This window comes from Mastomys coucha, unplaced genomic scaffold (assembly GCF_008632895.1).
Source record: "Mastomys coucha isolate ucsf_1 unplaced genomic scaffold, UCSF_Mcou_1 pScaffold22, whole genome shotgun sequence".
Taxonomy (NCBI): Eukaryota; Metazoa; Chordata; class Mammalia; order Rodentia; family Muridae; genus Mastomys; species Mastomys coucha.
Window position 1 is genome coordinate 170,028,790 of NW_022196905.1, and position 17,090 is coordinate 170,045,879.

The following is a 17,090-nucleotide window of genomic DNA, read 5'->3' on the forward strand; positions in this document are numbered from 1 at the left end:
CAAGAACTCCTATTTCTTTTACTTACAAAGTGCCCTTGGCACTAACATTTGAAAATTGTGTTGTTCTTAAGAAAATATTCAAGGAATCCTACATATAAGAGGGAATTGGCCATTTCAGGTTCTTCTAATGAGAATTCACTGTTTAGGGTCTGCACTCAACTTTTTAATTGGATTGTTTGTTTGCTGATATCTAGTTTCTTGAGCTCTTTATATACTAAACTTGGGGATTTGTTCCCCTCCTACCAATGGGAGAAGAGGGCCTCTAACCTTTTGACCTTTTGCCTACTAGTGGGACCTTTTCCCCTACTGGGTGTTCTCATTATCTAGCTCTGATATGAGTGCTTATGCCTATCCTTATTACATTTTGTCATGGTAAATGTGGTTGAAATCATGGGGAGGGTTGGTCTTTTCTGAAGGGAAATAGAGACTGAGGACTCAGGGGAGAGAGGTGGGGCTAGGGGTGTGGAGGGAGGGAAGGGTATAGTTGGATGTCTTCTATGAAAAAAAATAATATGATCAAGTATTTAAAAAAAATAAAAGAGGGGTTTGGGCTTCTGATAAATACAGGGCAGCCTCCCAAAATGGCGTTCCGGCGCTGGTTAAGCGTAATGCTTAGTGTTCAACTGAACGTTCAACTGCAGCTGATTTCTCTTTCCATCTCCAGTCTGAAGGCCGCATCTATTCCTTAGCAAGGATGGAGGTTGATTAGCAATGATTGGGAAATGATGCCACAGCTCATCACAGCATTGTACTCCATTAGTTGGGAAGCACAGATTGAGAACACTGCACTAAAACAGCCGTCGTGTACCATTCACGTGGGACCAAAGTGTATCTGTACCATTCAAGGGTTTAAAGATCTGGGTCACCCACATAGTATTATCTAAAATAGCATCATGGGAAGGAGGCAGCACAGAAGGGCATGTGGTGGGAGGAGAGTGAAAGGCACACTGGAATCGTATCTGAGCTTGTTGAAATGGAGCAACACCATACTGAGAGAGATTAAACTGTTTGCATATGTTAAACGGCTTTCGTTTACACACACGTTCGTGGGGGTGTTTACCAATTAATATACTAAAGGAAGCACAAATCATGTGCAAATCACCAGCTCCTAGACACAATTTAAGGCTCATCTTTCATGCAGTGTTGGACTCTTTAGAAGTGAAATGATGCCTTGCTGGGAAGGAGAGAGGGGAGAGAGGGGGGAGCGGATCTATGCATCATGCTGCTGTGACAGTTTTTAATATCTAGTAAGTTGTTTATTCATTTACATTTTGAATGGGGAAACATTTCTCTGGAGGAAATGCGAATCTTATTTCATTTTAGTCAGGGAAGACCTAGGGAGAAATCAGGCCCAATGTCTTCATTGTATAGATGCAGGGATGCTGCTGCTGGGTAGAAGGACGAGACAAAGCCAATGCCACATGCCAACTGTGTGTGTATGTGAGTGTGTATGTGGCTGTGTGTGAGTGTGTGTACATGTGAGGGAATGAGGGTATGTGTGAATGTTCATGAATGTGTATGAGTGTGTGTGTGAGTATATGAATGGGTTTAAGCATAGATGAGTGTGTGGATGTGTGTGAATTTGAGTGTGTGTGTGTGTTTATATGTGTATGAATATATGAGTGTATCTATCAATGTATGTTTGTGTGTATGAGTATGAGGGTATGTTTATGTGTGTATATGGGTATGTGTAAGTATGAGTGTGTGTGTGTGTGTGTGTGTGTGTGTGTGTGTGTGTGTGTGTATGTGAGTGTATGAGTTTGTGTGTGCTGGTGCTGGGTTTGGGCATGAGGTAGTGGTAGGAGGGAACTGTTCTGTAGGACATGTTTGACAAACCTGGAATTTTTTTTTAGAAAACTTTAGTGATTAGCTTCCAGGGCCTCATGAATGCCAATCAAGAGCTGAATGCTGAGCGAAGCACTGCATCCCCCAATGTTGGGCTTGTAAGCATATTCTGTCACGAGAGTTGTTACTTCAGAGGAAGTCTTGGGGAGATAGAATAGTAGAGTATGGATAGTGATCACATAGAGGCTTGGGTTTCTGCCCTGTTACTGCTGTAGCACAAACAAATGGCTTAAAACAAGCTGTGTTTACAGGTCTGAAGAGCAGAGACCCCACTAAGCTAAAAGGATTTCTTGGCCTTTTCCAGCTTCAGCGGTCTGGTATGTCCTGAGGTAAGGCCCCTCCTTCCCTCTGCTGGGCAGCAGCATGAAATCCTCAGATTTCCCTGACTCTGTCTCTCCTGCCTTCTTCAGACCTTTCATTGTGCTCACCTGGATAGTTGCAGAATCTCTGCTCCTCAAGGTCTTTAACATTACTCACACTGGTAGAATCCTTTAGCAAAAGGGAAGAACTTGCCCAGGACCTCGGAGCAGCATGGGGTATCTTTTAGGGAGCCATTATGTTTGGAATCCTCTGTTCCTGTACCTTATCCTATATTATGTCCCAGTGTGGCTTAACTAATCAAGCTGTTGCTCATTTTCAGGGATTCAGTGCAGCAGCTGCTGGAGGCAATATTCTACTACCCAGAGAAGTATTCTGTGTCTGCATATAACCTTATGGAGACTGGGGAGGGTTGAGTGGTTCACCTTAAAGACTATACCCAGGGAGCTAGGAGGTGGATGGCTCATGTCTTTCAAGAGCCCTGTGAATCATCTTAGCATCACGGGGATAGCCTTCCTGAGGGCTGGTGTCTTCTCCTGGCATTTTTATTAGACTATAACTATGTGAAGTGGAAAGGATGATATATATTAAATATCTTAATAGGACAGGTTATTTCTACTTCCAGCATGGGTAATAAAAGAGATGGCCATACAAATAAAAATAATTATGGGACGTGGTGCCTGCTCACAATGTGCAATCAAACCCATGAACTAGTGACTTTCTCCTTATTGCATTAAGGCGTACTTTCTCCTTCGCTCTATTAACAGCATTCAAAACCATTGTTATCTTGTCAATGGCATCTTTAATTAAAGACTCCCCTGGACCACTCTAATCACTTCCCATTGTGAGCTCACTTGGGCTTCAAATGGACTTTGATTAAAATGATGGCAATTTGTATTGAGGTGTGCCTGTAGGCTGAGGGGGTGTGAGGCAGAAAAGAAAGCAGGGCTTGGTTTGGGGTGGAAATCTTTTTTGGAAAAAAAAAAAAAGTAAAATCTTAAATCGACAATCGATGTATGAATTTTTTTTCTTTCTTTTCTTTCTTTTTCCCTTTTCCTGTATTTCATTCTGGTATTATACTCCAACATAAATGACTTTGTGAAGAAATCATCTTGATTTTTACTGGGGAAAGGAGTATAATCTTCCACTAAAGGTGCATTAACCCCTCTAGGCCATTAAGATACTATTTGATAAATTGCTCCTTTTATTACAGGACATGGCAAGGTAGCCTGAAAGAATGAATGCAGCTCCCAAATGGCAGCAATTTACTCCCCTGGCACTAGCCGAGTCCTGCTCTGTTGTGTTACTTAGGAATCACCTTTCCCCAGCAGTTCCTTAGCCTCGTTGTGGAGTTAATTAATAGCCAATCTCTCAGAAGGTATAGGGACATGCCATCAATTTGATGCACCCAGTAAAATTGTCCTAAAACTCACTTAAAGCAACACAGTGAATTCAAACCCTGGACTGAGCCCTGAGCAAAGAGGAACAAGGACAGTTACACATTTCCATCCATCACCAGCAAGCAAGGGAAGCCTGGAGGTGGATGGGGATACAACACCTTCAAGGTGACCTGACAGTTGTCCGGCTAGGCTTGGCAGTCATTTTCTAAACCAAGTTCCAGCTCACTATGATTCCACTATTTGGGATCATACAGTAGACTCTGAATGTATACTCAACAGCTAGGAGAATGATTAGAAATGGTAGCAAACACAAAAGCATTGGAGGAAGTCTACTCTGTTTCTAATCGGGATCTTGAGAGTAGGCCGTTAATATTTTCATTGTAATTGAAGGACTTGCTTTTAAGTCCAGAATTATGACGGTGTCATGGAAACAATGAAAACCACCAGAGAATATCTGTTGTTGATATAACTTAAAAAAAAATAGGGCCGGGGAGAAGGTGGTTTAGTCAGTAAAATTCTTACTGTGCAAGTGTGAGGACTTGAGTTCAGATGCATAGCACCAATGTGAAAAACTAGGGATGATGGCATGAACTTTTGATTTCAAAGATAAGAAACAGAGACAGGTGGTGCTTGGGTGTTGCAGGCTATCCAGTGTAGCAGAATTAATTAACTCTGGGTTCAGCGTTTGTTCTTGAAAAATAAAATAAAATAAAACAAAAAACAAAAAATGCAAAAACCAACAAAACAAAACAAACATACAAAAAAAACCAAGGCAGTGAGCAATTGAGAAAGATAATAAATACTGATGTCTGGCCTTCATATGCTGAGAGATGTCTATATCTATCTATATCTATATCTATATCTATATCTATATCTATCTATATCTATCTATCTATACAAATACACAGGAACATATATACATAAGAGTCTACAGTACACATAAATCAGGGCTGGGTCCTTCTGAAATTACTGGTTTGTAATTACAGCTGCTATTGATGCTAAGGCAAGAAGATCTAATGTGGTCTATGGAATAAGTTTAAGGCCAATCTAGATAATTAGTGAGATCTTATCTCAAAATGAAAAGTAAAAAGTGGCCTTGAGATGGCTCATTGGTTAGAGCACTCTGATAGCATGTTCTAGGCTCTAGCTTTGAACCCTATCACATACGTGAATCACGTAAGTGAATCAGTGAATAAGTAAATGGTATATTATGATTTCACTGGGGTTCTTGTATTATCTTTATCCAACTCTCAAAACAGTTAACAACATGTCAATTTTCTGGCCTGGAGAAAAAGACTGATTTGCTCAAGGTTATCCTGGCTCTTGATGAGGCCAACTGGAGCCCAAGCAGTCTGAATTTCTGCCCCCCCCCCCCCCAGTCTGCCATCCCATCTCACTTCTGACAACACTTTACTTTTCAGGCATTATCAATGCCTAAGTTGGCAGTAGAATCTTGACAAGTGCTGCATGTCATCCGTACATCTCAAGGAGCTCTAAGATGGCAGGTAGACTCTTGCCTAGAAAGGCAGGATATTTCACCTTGAAGGAAGCAGGGTAGCAGACTCTAGGCCCCACAGCCTCACCTCATACTTGTAAATCAGAATACTGTCATAGCCTCTGGCCTGAGGAGGAACCAAAATTTCACTATACCAAGTTCCTCATCTACCCTGCCTCTTCCACCTCCCCATTCTGTTCCTCATGCTGTTCATTTACTTCTACTCTCTCCTTTATGGACCCTCTCTCTATTCTCTCATTTTTCTCATTTTTTCCTTTTTCTTACACATTAGACAGCTATATTTATTCCCTGGAAAGAAATCCAAAGTTGTTCCTAGAGCAACTGTTACAAGCAACTCTCAAGTGACCTTCAGCTGGCAAATCTCTCTCTGCTAATTAATCATCAGGTCCCAAGCCAGGATTCTAGGCAATATCTCCAACCCTTTAATCTCCTTCAACACACACACACACACACACACACACACACACACACACACACACACACACTTCTCCCTAGTCTCTTTTACCCCTCTCCCTTGACCCCAATGTGGAGATCAGTGAATGGATCGAAAATGTTCATGATTAGAGACAAGCACACTCAATTGTAGAGTGGTTATATTTATTGTCCAAACAGGCACTGCTTGGAGGGAGAAAGAAAGGACTCTACTAATAATCCCAGAAGGAGGGTACTTTTATGATGCGGACTTGCACTTTGGCGGTGGGGATGCATCAGAACATAAATAACACCTCTGAAAGTGACCCTTGCCAGGTCTCCCAATCCGAAGCCTCATCAATCCTTACCATCAAATCAGTTTTATCCTTCCTCCCTTGCTCCCGTGGGGAGCAGGCAACACCACTGGAAGTAGAACTCATACTTATGTCTCCTTGCTCATCCCTCCTTCTTTAGGATTTCTGCTTGGCTTCCTTATTAAAATGCATGACAATAATGCCGACCTCTGTACATCTGTACTCGAACAGCAAGTCAGATGGTCCGTTTTCATTGTCAACTTGATCGGATTAAGAAGCACCTAGAGAATTAGTGAGGGTGTTCCTGTGGACATGTTTGTGAGGGCATTTGCATGGGCAACCGGGCAATGAGTGTATGCACACAGGAGACCTCTGATGTTTCGCCCTCACAGGATGAGGCTGCTGCCAGTTTCCCTAAGGCTGTCTACAAATTTATCCCTGAGCTGCTCTCCTAAGGAAGGAAGCTGAGAACACGCACATTTGCACTTAATCAGCCAAGGCAAGGTAGTGGTGGCTTTCTTAGCTGACTTAGATTGATTATAAAGATAAGAATTATTAATGGGCTCATTATGGATGAGCTGTGGTTCTAAAAGTTCTCGGTGACAGTGGGCAGCAGGCATGTGTGACCCAATTGCCAAGAGTTGCATGTAAGTACTGGCAGCCCCATGTGGCCCCCATTGGCAGCAGCCCCTTCTTGAACACTGGCCTGAAAAAGCTGTGGCCCACATTTCAGAGCTAGAGTTCATCTCACTTCTTGGGAATATAGGACCCTCTTCCTTCTTTCCTTGGCTTTGCCACTGTCCTGGTTGTATGATTGTGCATGTGTGTGTGTGTGTGTGTGTGTGTGTGATTTTTGTTTTTTTGTCAAATAGACATAAGCTATAATTATCTGGGAAGAGGAATCTCAATTAAGAAAATGTCTTCATTAACTTGCCTGTAGGCAAGTCTTGATTAATGATTGATGTGGGAGGGTCTGGCATGAGGCAGGCATTGCCATTCTGGGGAAGGTGGTCTTAGATGCTACAAGGAAAACAAGATGCATAAGCCAGGGGGAGGAAGCCAATAAGGAGCATGTCCACCATTGTCTCTGCTTCAGTTCCTGCCTTGGTCCCTGGCCTGTCTTCTCTCAATGATGGATAGTGACCTGAGAGTTGTAAGATGCAAAAAACCTTTATGTCCCCTACATGCTTTTGGTTATAATCTTTGTCACAGCAACAGAGAACAAACTGGGGCAGCCACCATGCCTAATATTCCAAAAGGTTTTCCCTTGGATCCTGGGAGCATGGAAGTGGTAAAGAAACTGATAGGAAATGAGAATAGCTGCCAGTGCCATGGCCCTATAGATGGCTCTGATTTTATAGCTACTTCTCATTGTGTCTTTGAAGAGGACAAGAGAAAACATTCCCTGAGCTTATATTTCTCTAACATTTGAAAGGTGAGTAGTGATAGATCAGTCTGGGAGTGGCTTCTTTCTCAACATCAATAGCAGCAGCAGCAGCAGCAGCAAAACTACCACCACCACCACCACCACCACCACCACCACCAGCAGCAGCAGCAGCAGCAGCAGCAGCAGCAGCAGCAGCAGCAGCAGCAGTAGCAGCATCCTAACCAGTCACCACCTGATATCAGCATCAGTTGTCAGTGAATGGCAAGTGCTCTTAGCCTGACTCAAGGGGCTAAAATCTGATGGAAACTACTGAACTAGTTGTAGTAATCTGGGTTCAAGATTTTCTTATCTTCTGAGAAGTTGAGGTCATAGAATGATGTATGTTTTAATATTGTACTAGGGTGGGAAGTTCTTCTATGAGAAGGGCTTTAAATATTTGTTTGACAATAAACTTACTTTTACTACAAACATACCGTGTCCATTTTGTTTAAAGGCCAGCTAGTCTCTTTGAATATCGTTGATAAAAGATGAATGCATTCATGTTTTCTTCTTACCCTTCTAAAAATATGGTCAACCCAAACAAGGCTAAAAACATTTCTCAGTATATGCTCTGTGAAGCATGATCTAGGAGGTGGTATATGCACATATTTATAAATGTGTGCACATGTGTGTGTATGCATGTGCATGTATATGTGTATGTTTGTGTGTATGTGTGTTTTCATATGTGTATATGGGTGTGAGCATGTGTGTGGCTACTATGAAATCAAGCCCACATAATGTTGTTGACAGAATGACAGAGCTCATTTTGAGGAAGAAAGTCCATCTTCCTTTTTCAGACCCTCGGAGCTCCTTCCGTCATCCTAGAATTTGACATTACTTCACACTCTGCTCCTCAAACCAGCAGCCACTGTCCATGCATCTTTTAAAGAGGTGTCTCATATGACCTAGACTTCTACCTTCCCATTTTTTTTAACCCATTAGTTAAACTACATCATTTGATCAAAACAAAACAAAACAACCTAGTAAACAAAATGGTTAAAATATCTCCACTAAGCCCAAATGCCAAAATGTGCGTGCCTTTGTAAAGCCGTCAGCAGGATCACTTACACTTCTGATGCAGGTCTAAGCATTTGGTCTGGGATATCCACATGACAGTGTAATTGGAAAAAGAAATGAATGTTTGCCTTTGGTTTCATTTTATTGCTTCTCAGAAGAAAGCTCCCCATAATAATTTTCTGGTCCAGTTCTCTATTCTCCAGTCATGGGTGGGGCGGGCTGCAGAAAGCTGGGTGAGGAGAAGCGGTCCAGTGTGACAGGCAATGTTCTTACTGTAGGATGGCCAGAGAGAGCCACAACATGGGATTCTTTTATTTGAAGACTGAATGTAACTTTTAGAAAATGATTAGAATGTGGTTAGTCTATAAAGGATGAAGTCCCCTACCCACTAATGATATGCGAGAAAATGTAAAACAAAACAAAACAAAGCAAAAATATAAACCCAAATGTACTGGGTGTAAATTTGGGAGCTGAGGTGAGCTTATTTGAGAGCCATTGCCAGAGTTACCCTGGGCACAGAGCCATGGTCACTCTGTACATCAGGAGCCTGTGGGTCAGAGGATGCACAGCTTCCATCCAGTACTAGGAGGGTTCTCATCAGCCAGTCTCCTCAGAAGTTCCAATATTGGTATCATTCATTTTCTGGGGACCACTCTAGTCCCTGCTCCTGAGGACATTCTGTCCCCTGCTTTGTAAATGTGACAGTTCATGATGCTTTTTCCCCGGTCTGTAGCAAGGCTGCGGTGCAGTTGTATGAAAGTCATTTAAAGTAGCGTTCTGATGCCAGAGTGAGTTTAACCAAGGACAGACTTCTAGATCTAGCCACTCTTTGAGACTCCACCCTCACATAGGATGTGTATGTACGGTCATCAGGAAATTTCCCCAGAGAGAGAGACACCACTGAGACCCTCTTGGCCTCTTTGAAGCCTGGACTCAGATGACATCTTCAGAGAGTAGCCCCCTTGCCTGCCTCCTCGTCTTTAAGTCTGCCCTTATAATGCATGAAGGACCTACTCTACTTGAATTGTTTCTATGGTTCTTCTTGCTGCAATGATACATAGTGAATAACTCTATCATGAAAACCCCAAATCCAAAGGGGAAACCTGGAAAGGGGAAAACATTCGAAATGTCAATAAAGAAAATATCCAATAAAAAATTCTTCATTTAAAAAAAGAAAGAAAAGAAAACCCCAATTCAGAAATGTTGCAACCTGTAACTTCTTGAGGGCTGTTATGGTTTGTATGAGAATTACCTGCATTGATCACATGTCTTTGAATACTTGGTCTGCAGTTGATGGGACTGTTGGGAAAGAATCTGGAAGTTTGAGTATGGTGGAGAGGGTGTACCACCGACAAGTAAGTGGCAGAAGTGTGCGGGCTTTAGGCTTCAAGATCCTCCCACTGTCCCCAGTGCTCTCTCTGCCTTGGCTTGCAGTCTGATATGTAAGCTCTTAGTTGTTGCTGTAGCCACCTGTCACTGCTACCTCTGAAGCAATAAACCCATGCACATATGCACATGAAACACATATACATACCAACACACATACGAACACAAACACACACACACACACACACACACACACACACACACATCAAACCATGGATGTGTGAGATTCCTTGAATCAAAGAGCTATTTTTTTTTATCTTTAGATCCTACTATACTGCTATAGAAATCAGTCAGAAAACAGATTAATCAAATCAGAACTTTCCTCAACCAGTGCCCTGCTACACTGGAGATGATGCTCAAGGAGGGACAGTAGAAATGTATGAAATGTATGCTAAGGCAGAAGGCATGGTAGACAGGATCTAAATAGAGGATAAAGATATTTGTAAGATCCTGCTGTATTCTTGCTAGGAAAGTAGAATCAACAAATCCAATTCTCACACCCCCAAAACAAAAGAGACGGGAGGAAATGAACCGGGGCAGCCCATTCTCACTGTGTGCTGGATTTAGAGGCAAGCTTATGCTGACAGATGGATGGCGGTAAAATGAAAATGGGGTTTTCAAGTGGTATGACAAAGGAAGACAGTACAATGGCCCTTTCCTGATTAGTCAGAAGATTAAAAGCCAAAGAACACACATCCAAAGCAGCTTCTTGGCTTAGACAGAAAAATTTATCCCAGCTTAGCAAACAAAAAGCGAGCAGAGAGGCATTTGCTATTTCCAGCATTTTGCAAATAGTTTAGTGTCACTCAAAGGGGAGTAAGGATTACAGAGCAAGTAGAATGGCCTGCAGCCTAGAATGACCATCCTGAGGAGACACAGGACCCATCAGCAGGTTACCACAAATTGAAAGGGAACATAGAGAGCAGAGCTTCTTACCATCCATAGTTCAATTGATTTAAATATATACATATATATATGGATATATATATATATGTATGTATATATGGCTCACAGATGTCAACCCTTAAAGAAATGGTTCCTGTCTGTATCCACCTCCCTAGGAAGCAGTAAGAAGCACATAGTCTAGATACAGATGGGCAAGCCAGTCCATTAACATGGAATTTAGAAAAAAAAAAGGTGGCCCAAGGAGTGACCTCATTAGGCCAACCTGCCTTTCAAGGTTACTAGCCTCTAAGGTCATAGGCAGTGTTCTCTCTTAGCTTAAAATTGCAGAGTGCCCCATGTAATCATTCCTTTCCAATACCTTTTGAACATTTTAAGGCTTCATAGACTTGATGCCTGTTGGCACATTTCTTCTTCTGACCTGTTAAGAAGGGGCAGCTTCCAGAAAGAGATGGGGATGGAGGTAAACTGTAAATTAAGTGTCCTGAAGAAATGGGAAGTAGCCTCAGGCAGGCTCTGCTATAACGAGGCAGAAGGCACTGGGGATGAGTTTGAGTGCAAGAAGCTGAATACAGGCTCAGGAGATAGATTACAATGACGGGGGAAGATGGGGAAATCAGAACTGGCAGGAGGCCATGACTCAGGCAAGATTGGCTGGTTCTAACTTATTTAGTAACCATTCAATATCCTTTGCTTCCACATTGGTAGACAATCAACCTGAGATCAAAAATAGTCTGACTGTACTGAACATAGACAGAGTTTTATTCTCAGAACACTGTAGTATCAGAAATTATCAGTAATCTAGAGGAGATTTAAAGCACGTTGCAGAATGTGCATAGGTTAAATGCACATATTGTGTCATTTTATATAAGGGATATAACATCTTGGGATTTGGGTGTACTTGTAGGGTCCTGTATGCAATCCTCTGTGGATGCTGAGGGATGACTGCACTTGACTTTTGCAAGATTATGAGTTTAAAATCATTCAGGTAACAGACAGGAACTTCAATCCCAAACAGGTATCCTTTGTAAAAATCTTGGGATATAAAAGAGGTACCATTCATCCAAGAACTCCAGTGTTACGTCTAAGTAACTAAGCATGGAGCAGAAACTCTTCAAAGCTCTCTCTGTTCCTTGTGTAGGGATACAGCTTGCTGCTTTAGCACTTGTCTAGCCTTCTTGGGTTCCCGGAGTCAATGTCCAGTACCACAAACGAAGACAAACTTAAACTCTCTGAGTCTGTTACGAAAATCTACCAGCAGGGGTTATTTAAGACATCAGCACCTTTACAGGGATGTAGAAAAGAGCCAATCTCTACACAACTGAGGATGCTCTTCACGTACCCATCATCGTGCAGCTACATGTAAATCCTCTGGGAGCCTTCCCCATAGCCAGATAGCAGAAAATGGTCTTGGATTCTTCTAAGGCCTCATAGAATAGTGAGTCAGAACTACTAGGTACCCACAAATCCTTCTATGCAGATTACTATCAAAATCTGTTTCGACCATCTGTTTTTCTGGCTCTTTCCTTTCCCCGTGTTTTTCTGTCATGTGTTCCATACTCATAACAAAAACAACAACAGAAAATCTATTTTAAAATAACCAAGATGTTATGACTAAAAATGCCAAAGGTATGTACCCAGTTTATAAGACAAATTGCTTTCCAAAGAATAGCTAGCTTTATCTTGTGTGGAAGAAAGCAACATTTCTACAAATACTGTAGTTGCACTGAGAAAATCAGCAACTACTTTCATTGAAAAGAGTATGTGACAAGATCTGTATTTGCTCATGTAATTGAATTTAATGCTGCTGAAATCTGTCAGGCACTAAAGCTATTGAAGACCACATATTTTACACTTAGGAAAATCATCTAAGAAACTGACTCACAGCCTGTGTGGAACCTGAAGAGTCATGATTTCAACAACTAATGTTCTTTTATATATAGGGCTTTGCACTAAACAGCACCTGCAAAGGTAATTTAATTTTGTTTTGAAGGGGAGGCTGTTGGGCAGTCTAAGCACAGTTCCTGTTTATGCATCTGAGTACCAGTTCACTATTTCCCACTTGGTGTCTTCTGCTTAGATTCCAATAACCTTAAGATGTAACTCAGGTCTGTACTCCCTTTATAGTCACCATGTCAACCTCATACCAACTTGTCTCACCTGAACAATAAATTCAGATTTTCTGCACAAGTCCCAGTGGATATTCAAGGTATCATTAATATGCTAGTCTTCTCTGACTCTTACCTGGGTTCACCTTGGTTGATTGACATATAAATCTCCCATGAATTCTCCTCTGGGATGGCACCATGTGGTATGAGTAGACTCACCCCTAAGAGAGAGAAAGCCAAAAGGTCATGTGGAGATATCCTAGTTATTTTGAAACATGCTATTTGGGCACCTTATAGATGCCTACATAAAGGAGTTTCCCATACCAATTTATAAACACCAAACCTTGATGAGCTCTGGGCAAGAACTTGCTCTGTATCAGACCCAAAATGATCATATTCAATGCTCAATTTTATCTGAAAATTGGCCGGCATTCTAAGGCCAGGATCTACTAAATATACTCTAAAACATAAGACTTTATCAGCCCGTTAATTAACTTTCTCCAAAATTTAAAATATAGTTATATATCTTGTTCTCATTTCTGGGAAAAGTGTCTGGGCTGATGTGTAAACTAACATGCTCCTCAAGCATGGAATGAAATTGTCTTACAAGATAAATCTAGAAGTAAGTTAGGGAAGGTGCTCTGTGAATTGCTGCATCTTTAAAAAAAAATAGGAAAAAAATGTATCTGACCAATTTTGAAATACTCTAGGTCATTCTGCAATTGATATGACCTTAACTTTGCAAACAGCTGCTGGGAAAGATTAAGGGAGTGGCAGTGACTGAACCACGCTCATGCCTTTGTCACTGTGAAGCCACACCTCTGCTCCCCAGTTCCTATTGACAGCTATGAAGAAAACACTTTACTTTGGACAAAGAGAGACATCTGGAAAAAGCTGGGAGTCTCTTTAACGTGGTGACTTCTGTTTATAAAAAGGAATGAACTCGCAAAATAGTAAGAGGGTCACACAAAACGCCATCTCTAGGCTTCCTCCTATGTTTTGAAGAATGGAGCTTTCACCAGTTTTCCCTTTTGTTAGAGATAATCGCAGAGGAAGCATGCAGGTTGCTGTTGGTAACCTTTCTTGTTCTTCTCTCTCTGTGTTAGCAGCTACAGAGTCAAAGAATGCGAGACTTATTGAGAATCAGGTTATCTGTGATTCACGTTTACATCATTATTCAGTAACATGTTAGTAATCATCAACATCTTTCACTAGAACTAAGAATGGGACACACTAAAATTCTGTCCACAGCTTCTCAGTAAGGAGAGATATTTACATTCGATACCATCACATTAATAGTACGACAACTGCTTGGGGACCTCCAATCAGATGCCCCTTACACTTCCTGTTCTTCCTTAACTGTAACTGCATCCTTTCCTAATAAAGAGCACAGATGCCAATGGGATATTTAGGGGTTCATATGTTGCCTTGAACCTAGTCATTCAGCCTGGTCTTAATTTGGCACTTATTTCTCTGTTGCTTCTTCTACATTGTCTTCCTGCCATGCAGACAAAGAAACATGAAGACTCTTCAGTAGAGGCTCGGTGTATAATTAGGCAACTGTGCCCTGTTACATTAGTGACACTTAGAACAGTGCCGGGCCCAGAATACACATATTGCAAATATAAAAAGGATTAAAAATTCTTAGTATAAAACCAGGTTCCAGGTGTTGTTGTCTTATGTATGTCATCATTGCCCTGGGCTATCGCTGGGCTTATACTATCCCATTTCTTTCAGGTAAGCTTAATTCCCTATGTTTAGATGGAAGCACTATTCAAGATCTTCCTAATTCAACCTGAATCAGTTCTTTAAAGTGGCTCTTACATTTTTTCACTCTCCCTCAATCATGATTTCGATTAGCCTTCAAATATACTTCCCACCCAAACATACATTGCACATGGAGTCTGAAGAGAATTAACCATGGGGCCAAGGGTAGAAGGACAGCGGGCATTAGCATGTCTGTGTCAAGTTGCCGATTATCAAAAGCAAAACCTAGTGGGAAGGGTTTATGCCTCTGGTCCCCTAAAGAACTCTCCATTGGCAACATGTCATTCACCACTGATCTTCGATTTAAGAGAAAATGCAGCTCCCCAATTCCACCCGCTACTCTGACAGCATTTTAAAATTGGATATGACAATAGAACCACCTGCCAGAGTTTCTACTTTCATATTTTGCATAATAAATGAGTTCCAGAGTACAGCGCCTGGCAATTCAGGATACATGGCATTAGAGCAATCTAATTTCTGCGGCATGCTCTCCGGACACTTCAGCTCCCCAGGGCATAGTTTGTATCTATGCCCTGCAAATACCACGGAGCATGTTTCAATTCCCCACCCCTTATTTTTCCTAAAACTCATTTGCAATGTGCAGCTTCAATCTTGTCCAGTGGTTTCTATCAGGAGACTTGAAAACATCCAGTTTTTTTGTGGTGGAACGGGGTGGGGATTGCCAACAAGCTATCTGAGTTTTAGTTTTCAACATGGAAGTTTCTCATGGAGATGCAAGGGAAAAGAAATATTTCTCCATCACCCAGGCTTTTCATTAACATGTTTTCTTTGATGAAAATTAAGCAAATATGGGCAATGAATTGTTTGCTCTTGTCACTAGCTCAATATATGTAAACACAGACACATGTGAACCCTGTATACATGAGAATGGGAACATGCATGAGGAGCTTTGATAAAGGCATGGTAACTCACTGGCTTCATATGACTCTGATTTCACATCCTAGCCTTTGGTAGGACAAGGGTTGCATGTTCCATTTTTATATTGGTATACTAATTTATGTGATAAATATGGCTGGTTACTTCTTTCTAAAAGAAAGTATCCTATTGGTCAGTTATGTTCTAGTGGCAAAAATTAGAGTGACATCATATATTGACAATCAGATGGAGCACTCAAACACATTGGAAACAAGAATCCTAGCATGCCCTAAAACACTGGCAAGGTAGATTGGAGAACATCATTATTTCTAGAGCTGCAACTGAGGCTATTTTCCAGAAGTAAGTTTTATTTTGAAACTGTGTGAGAGAGGACACAACTAAATTGGGATAGAATGAGGCAAAAATTCTCAAGTGAAGAGAAAGTTCAGTTTCATGTCTAAGCCACCAGACAGGTAAGGTAGCTGCAGTCATAGTCTGAGGCCAATTGTGTTACAGATTTCATTTCATGAGATAAAATCCTGGTCATCTCCACTATTGAGCACTGGCTTGATACTCAGTTTCTGTCTAAGAACATGGCTAGATCCAACGTTCCTGATCCTCTCTGCTTTTGATATCCACCACGAGACTCACTTGCCTCCCATAGCTTAGGACTAAGAGAAGAAACCAGTCTCATTTTCCTCTGCTCCGGCCTCAGGAAGCAAGCCTGAAGATCAAGTGACAACTAGGGATGACATTTTTAAAGTAATCTATGCTAGGGATCTGAAATATCCACTATAAATATCCATAGATATCTCCTCTCTTAACGCCCAAAGAAGGGAAACACATATTTAAAAATGAGTTGTGCTTGTGGCATAGCTCTACAACTATTATTTGAACTTTAAAGAGCAACATTGCAATGATTCATCATCATTGCTTGTCAAGAACCAATGAAATAATAACTTAAAAATAGGCAAAATAATTATCAAGGGTGCCTGGCATGGAGAGTGCTCATAGGCAAGAGCCCGAGAAATGTGACTATCCTTGTGCTAAATTGTCAGTGCAAACATGTGCTTTGGCTTAATATGGTGCTTGTCATTTGTAGAAAAGAATTGTATTCCTTTGCTCCTTATTATGCCCTAGGTAACATATTCCAACGGATCTCAAACCCAGGAGCCCATCCTTGCCACCTGATGGGTATCAAGCTAAACGATGTCGATCAACAGCATCAAATGTGGTATTCTGTCCTGTTGGCAGGCAGACAGAAGGCTCTGCCCTATTTTAGCTACACTTCTAGGCTTCTTTATACATTAAGTGCAGCCCCAGCCTTTGCTGCTCACTCCCAAGTGAATTTGATTACTGCATACTTATTAAAAAAAAGTATTTACACAAGCGAGGAAAATATGCAAACACACACTTACCACCCACCTGTATTTGGCATTACTAAGCGCCCTCCTAAATGGCCAAAGACACCAGTTGTCCTCAGCTCTGTCCTTGTCGGCAGTGATGACAGATTTTGGATGTATGGTGTTTTGTTTCTGTGATGTATTGTACTAAATCCACGGTTGTTTCCATGGGGAAAAGTCCCCGAGTGATTCTTGCCATGGTACTCGGCTCTCTCAGACACTCCCAGGGAAACCATGAATGAACTCTGGACTTTGACTTTGATGTCAGATAAAGGATTGAAGAGTGAGGACTCTGTCATGAGCTCCTTGTCCAGTGGATCCTGCAGGCAGATGGGCCCACTGTATGTCCGGCTCACAGTCAGATCTGGCTGCATGGCAGGATTCAGGAGTAGAGAATTTC

General features: G+C 41.6%; 1 protein-coding gene across 10 annotated transcripts in view; it reads right to left on the bottom strand.

Annotated features, from left to right (window-relative positions):
- Nucleotides 1-17,090, bottom strand: part of Unc5d (unc-5 netrin receptor D) — a 533,275-nt gene that overhangs the window by 51,962 nt on the left and 464,223 nt on the right. For all 10 annotated transcript variants that reach the window (XM_031339462.1, XM_031339463.1, XM_031339461.1 and 7 more), the window contains 2 exons: nt 16,713-17,090; nt 12,781-12,865 (listed from right to left, as the gene is read on the bottom strand). In XM_031339462.1, the coding sequence (XP_031195322.1) occupies nt 12,781-12,865; nt 16,713-17,090 (463 nt within the window). The remainder of the gene's footprint in view (nt 1-12,780; nt 12,866-16,712) is intronic.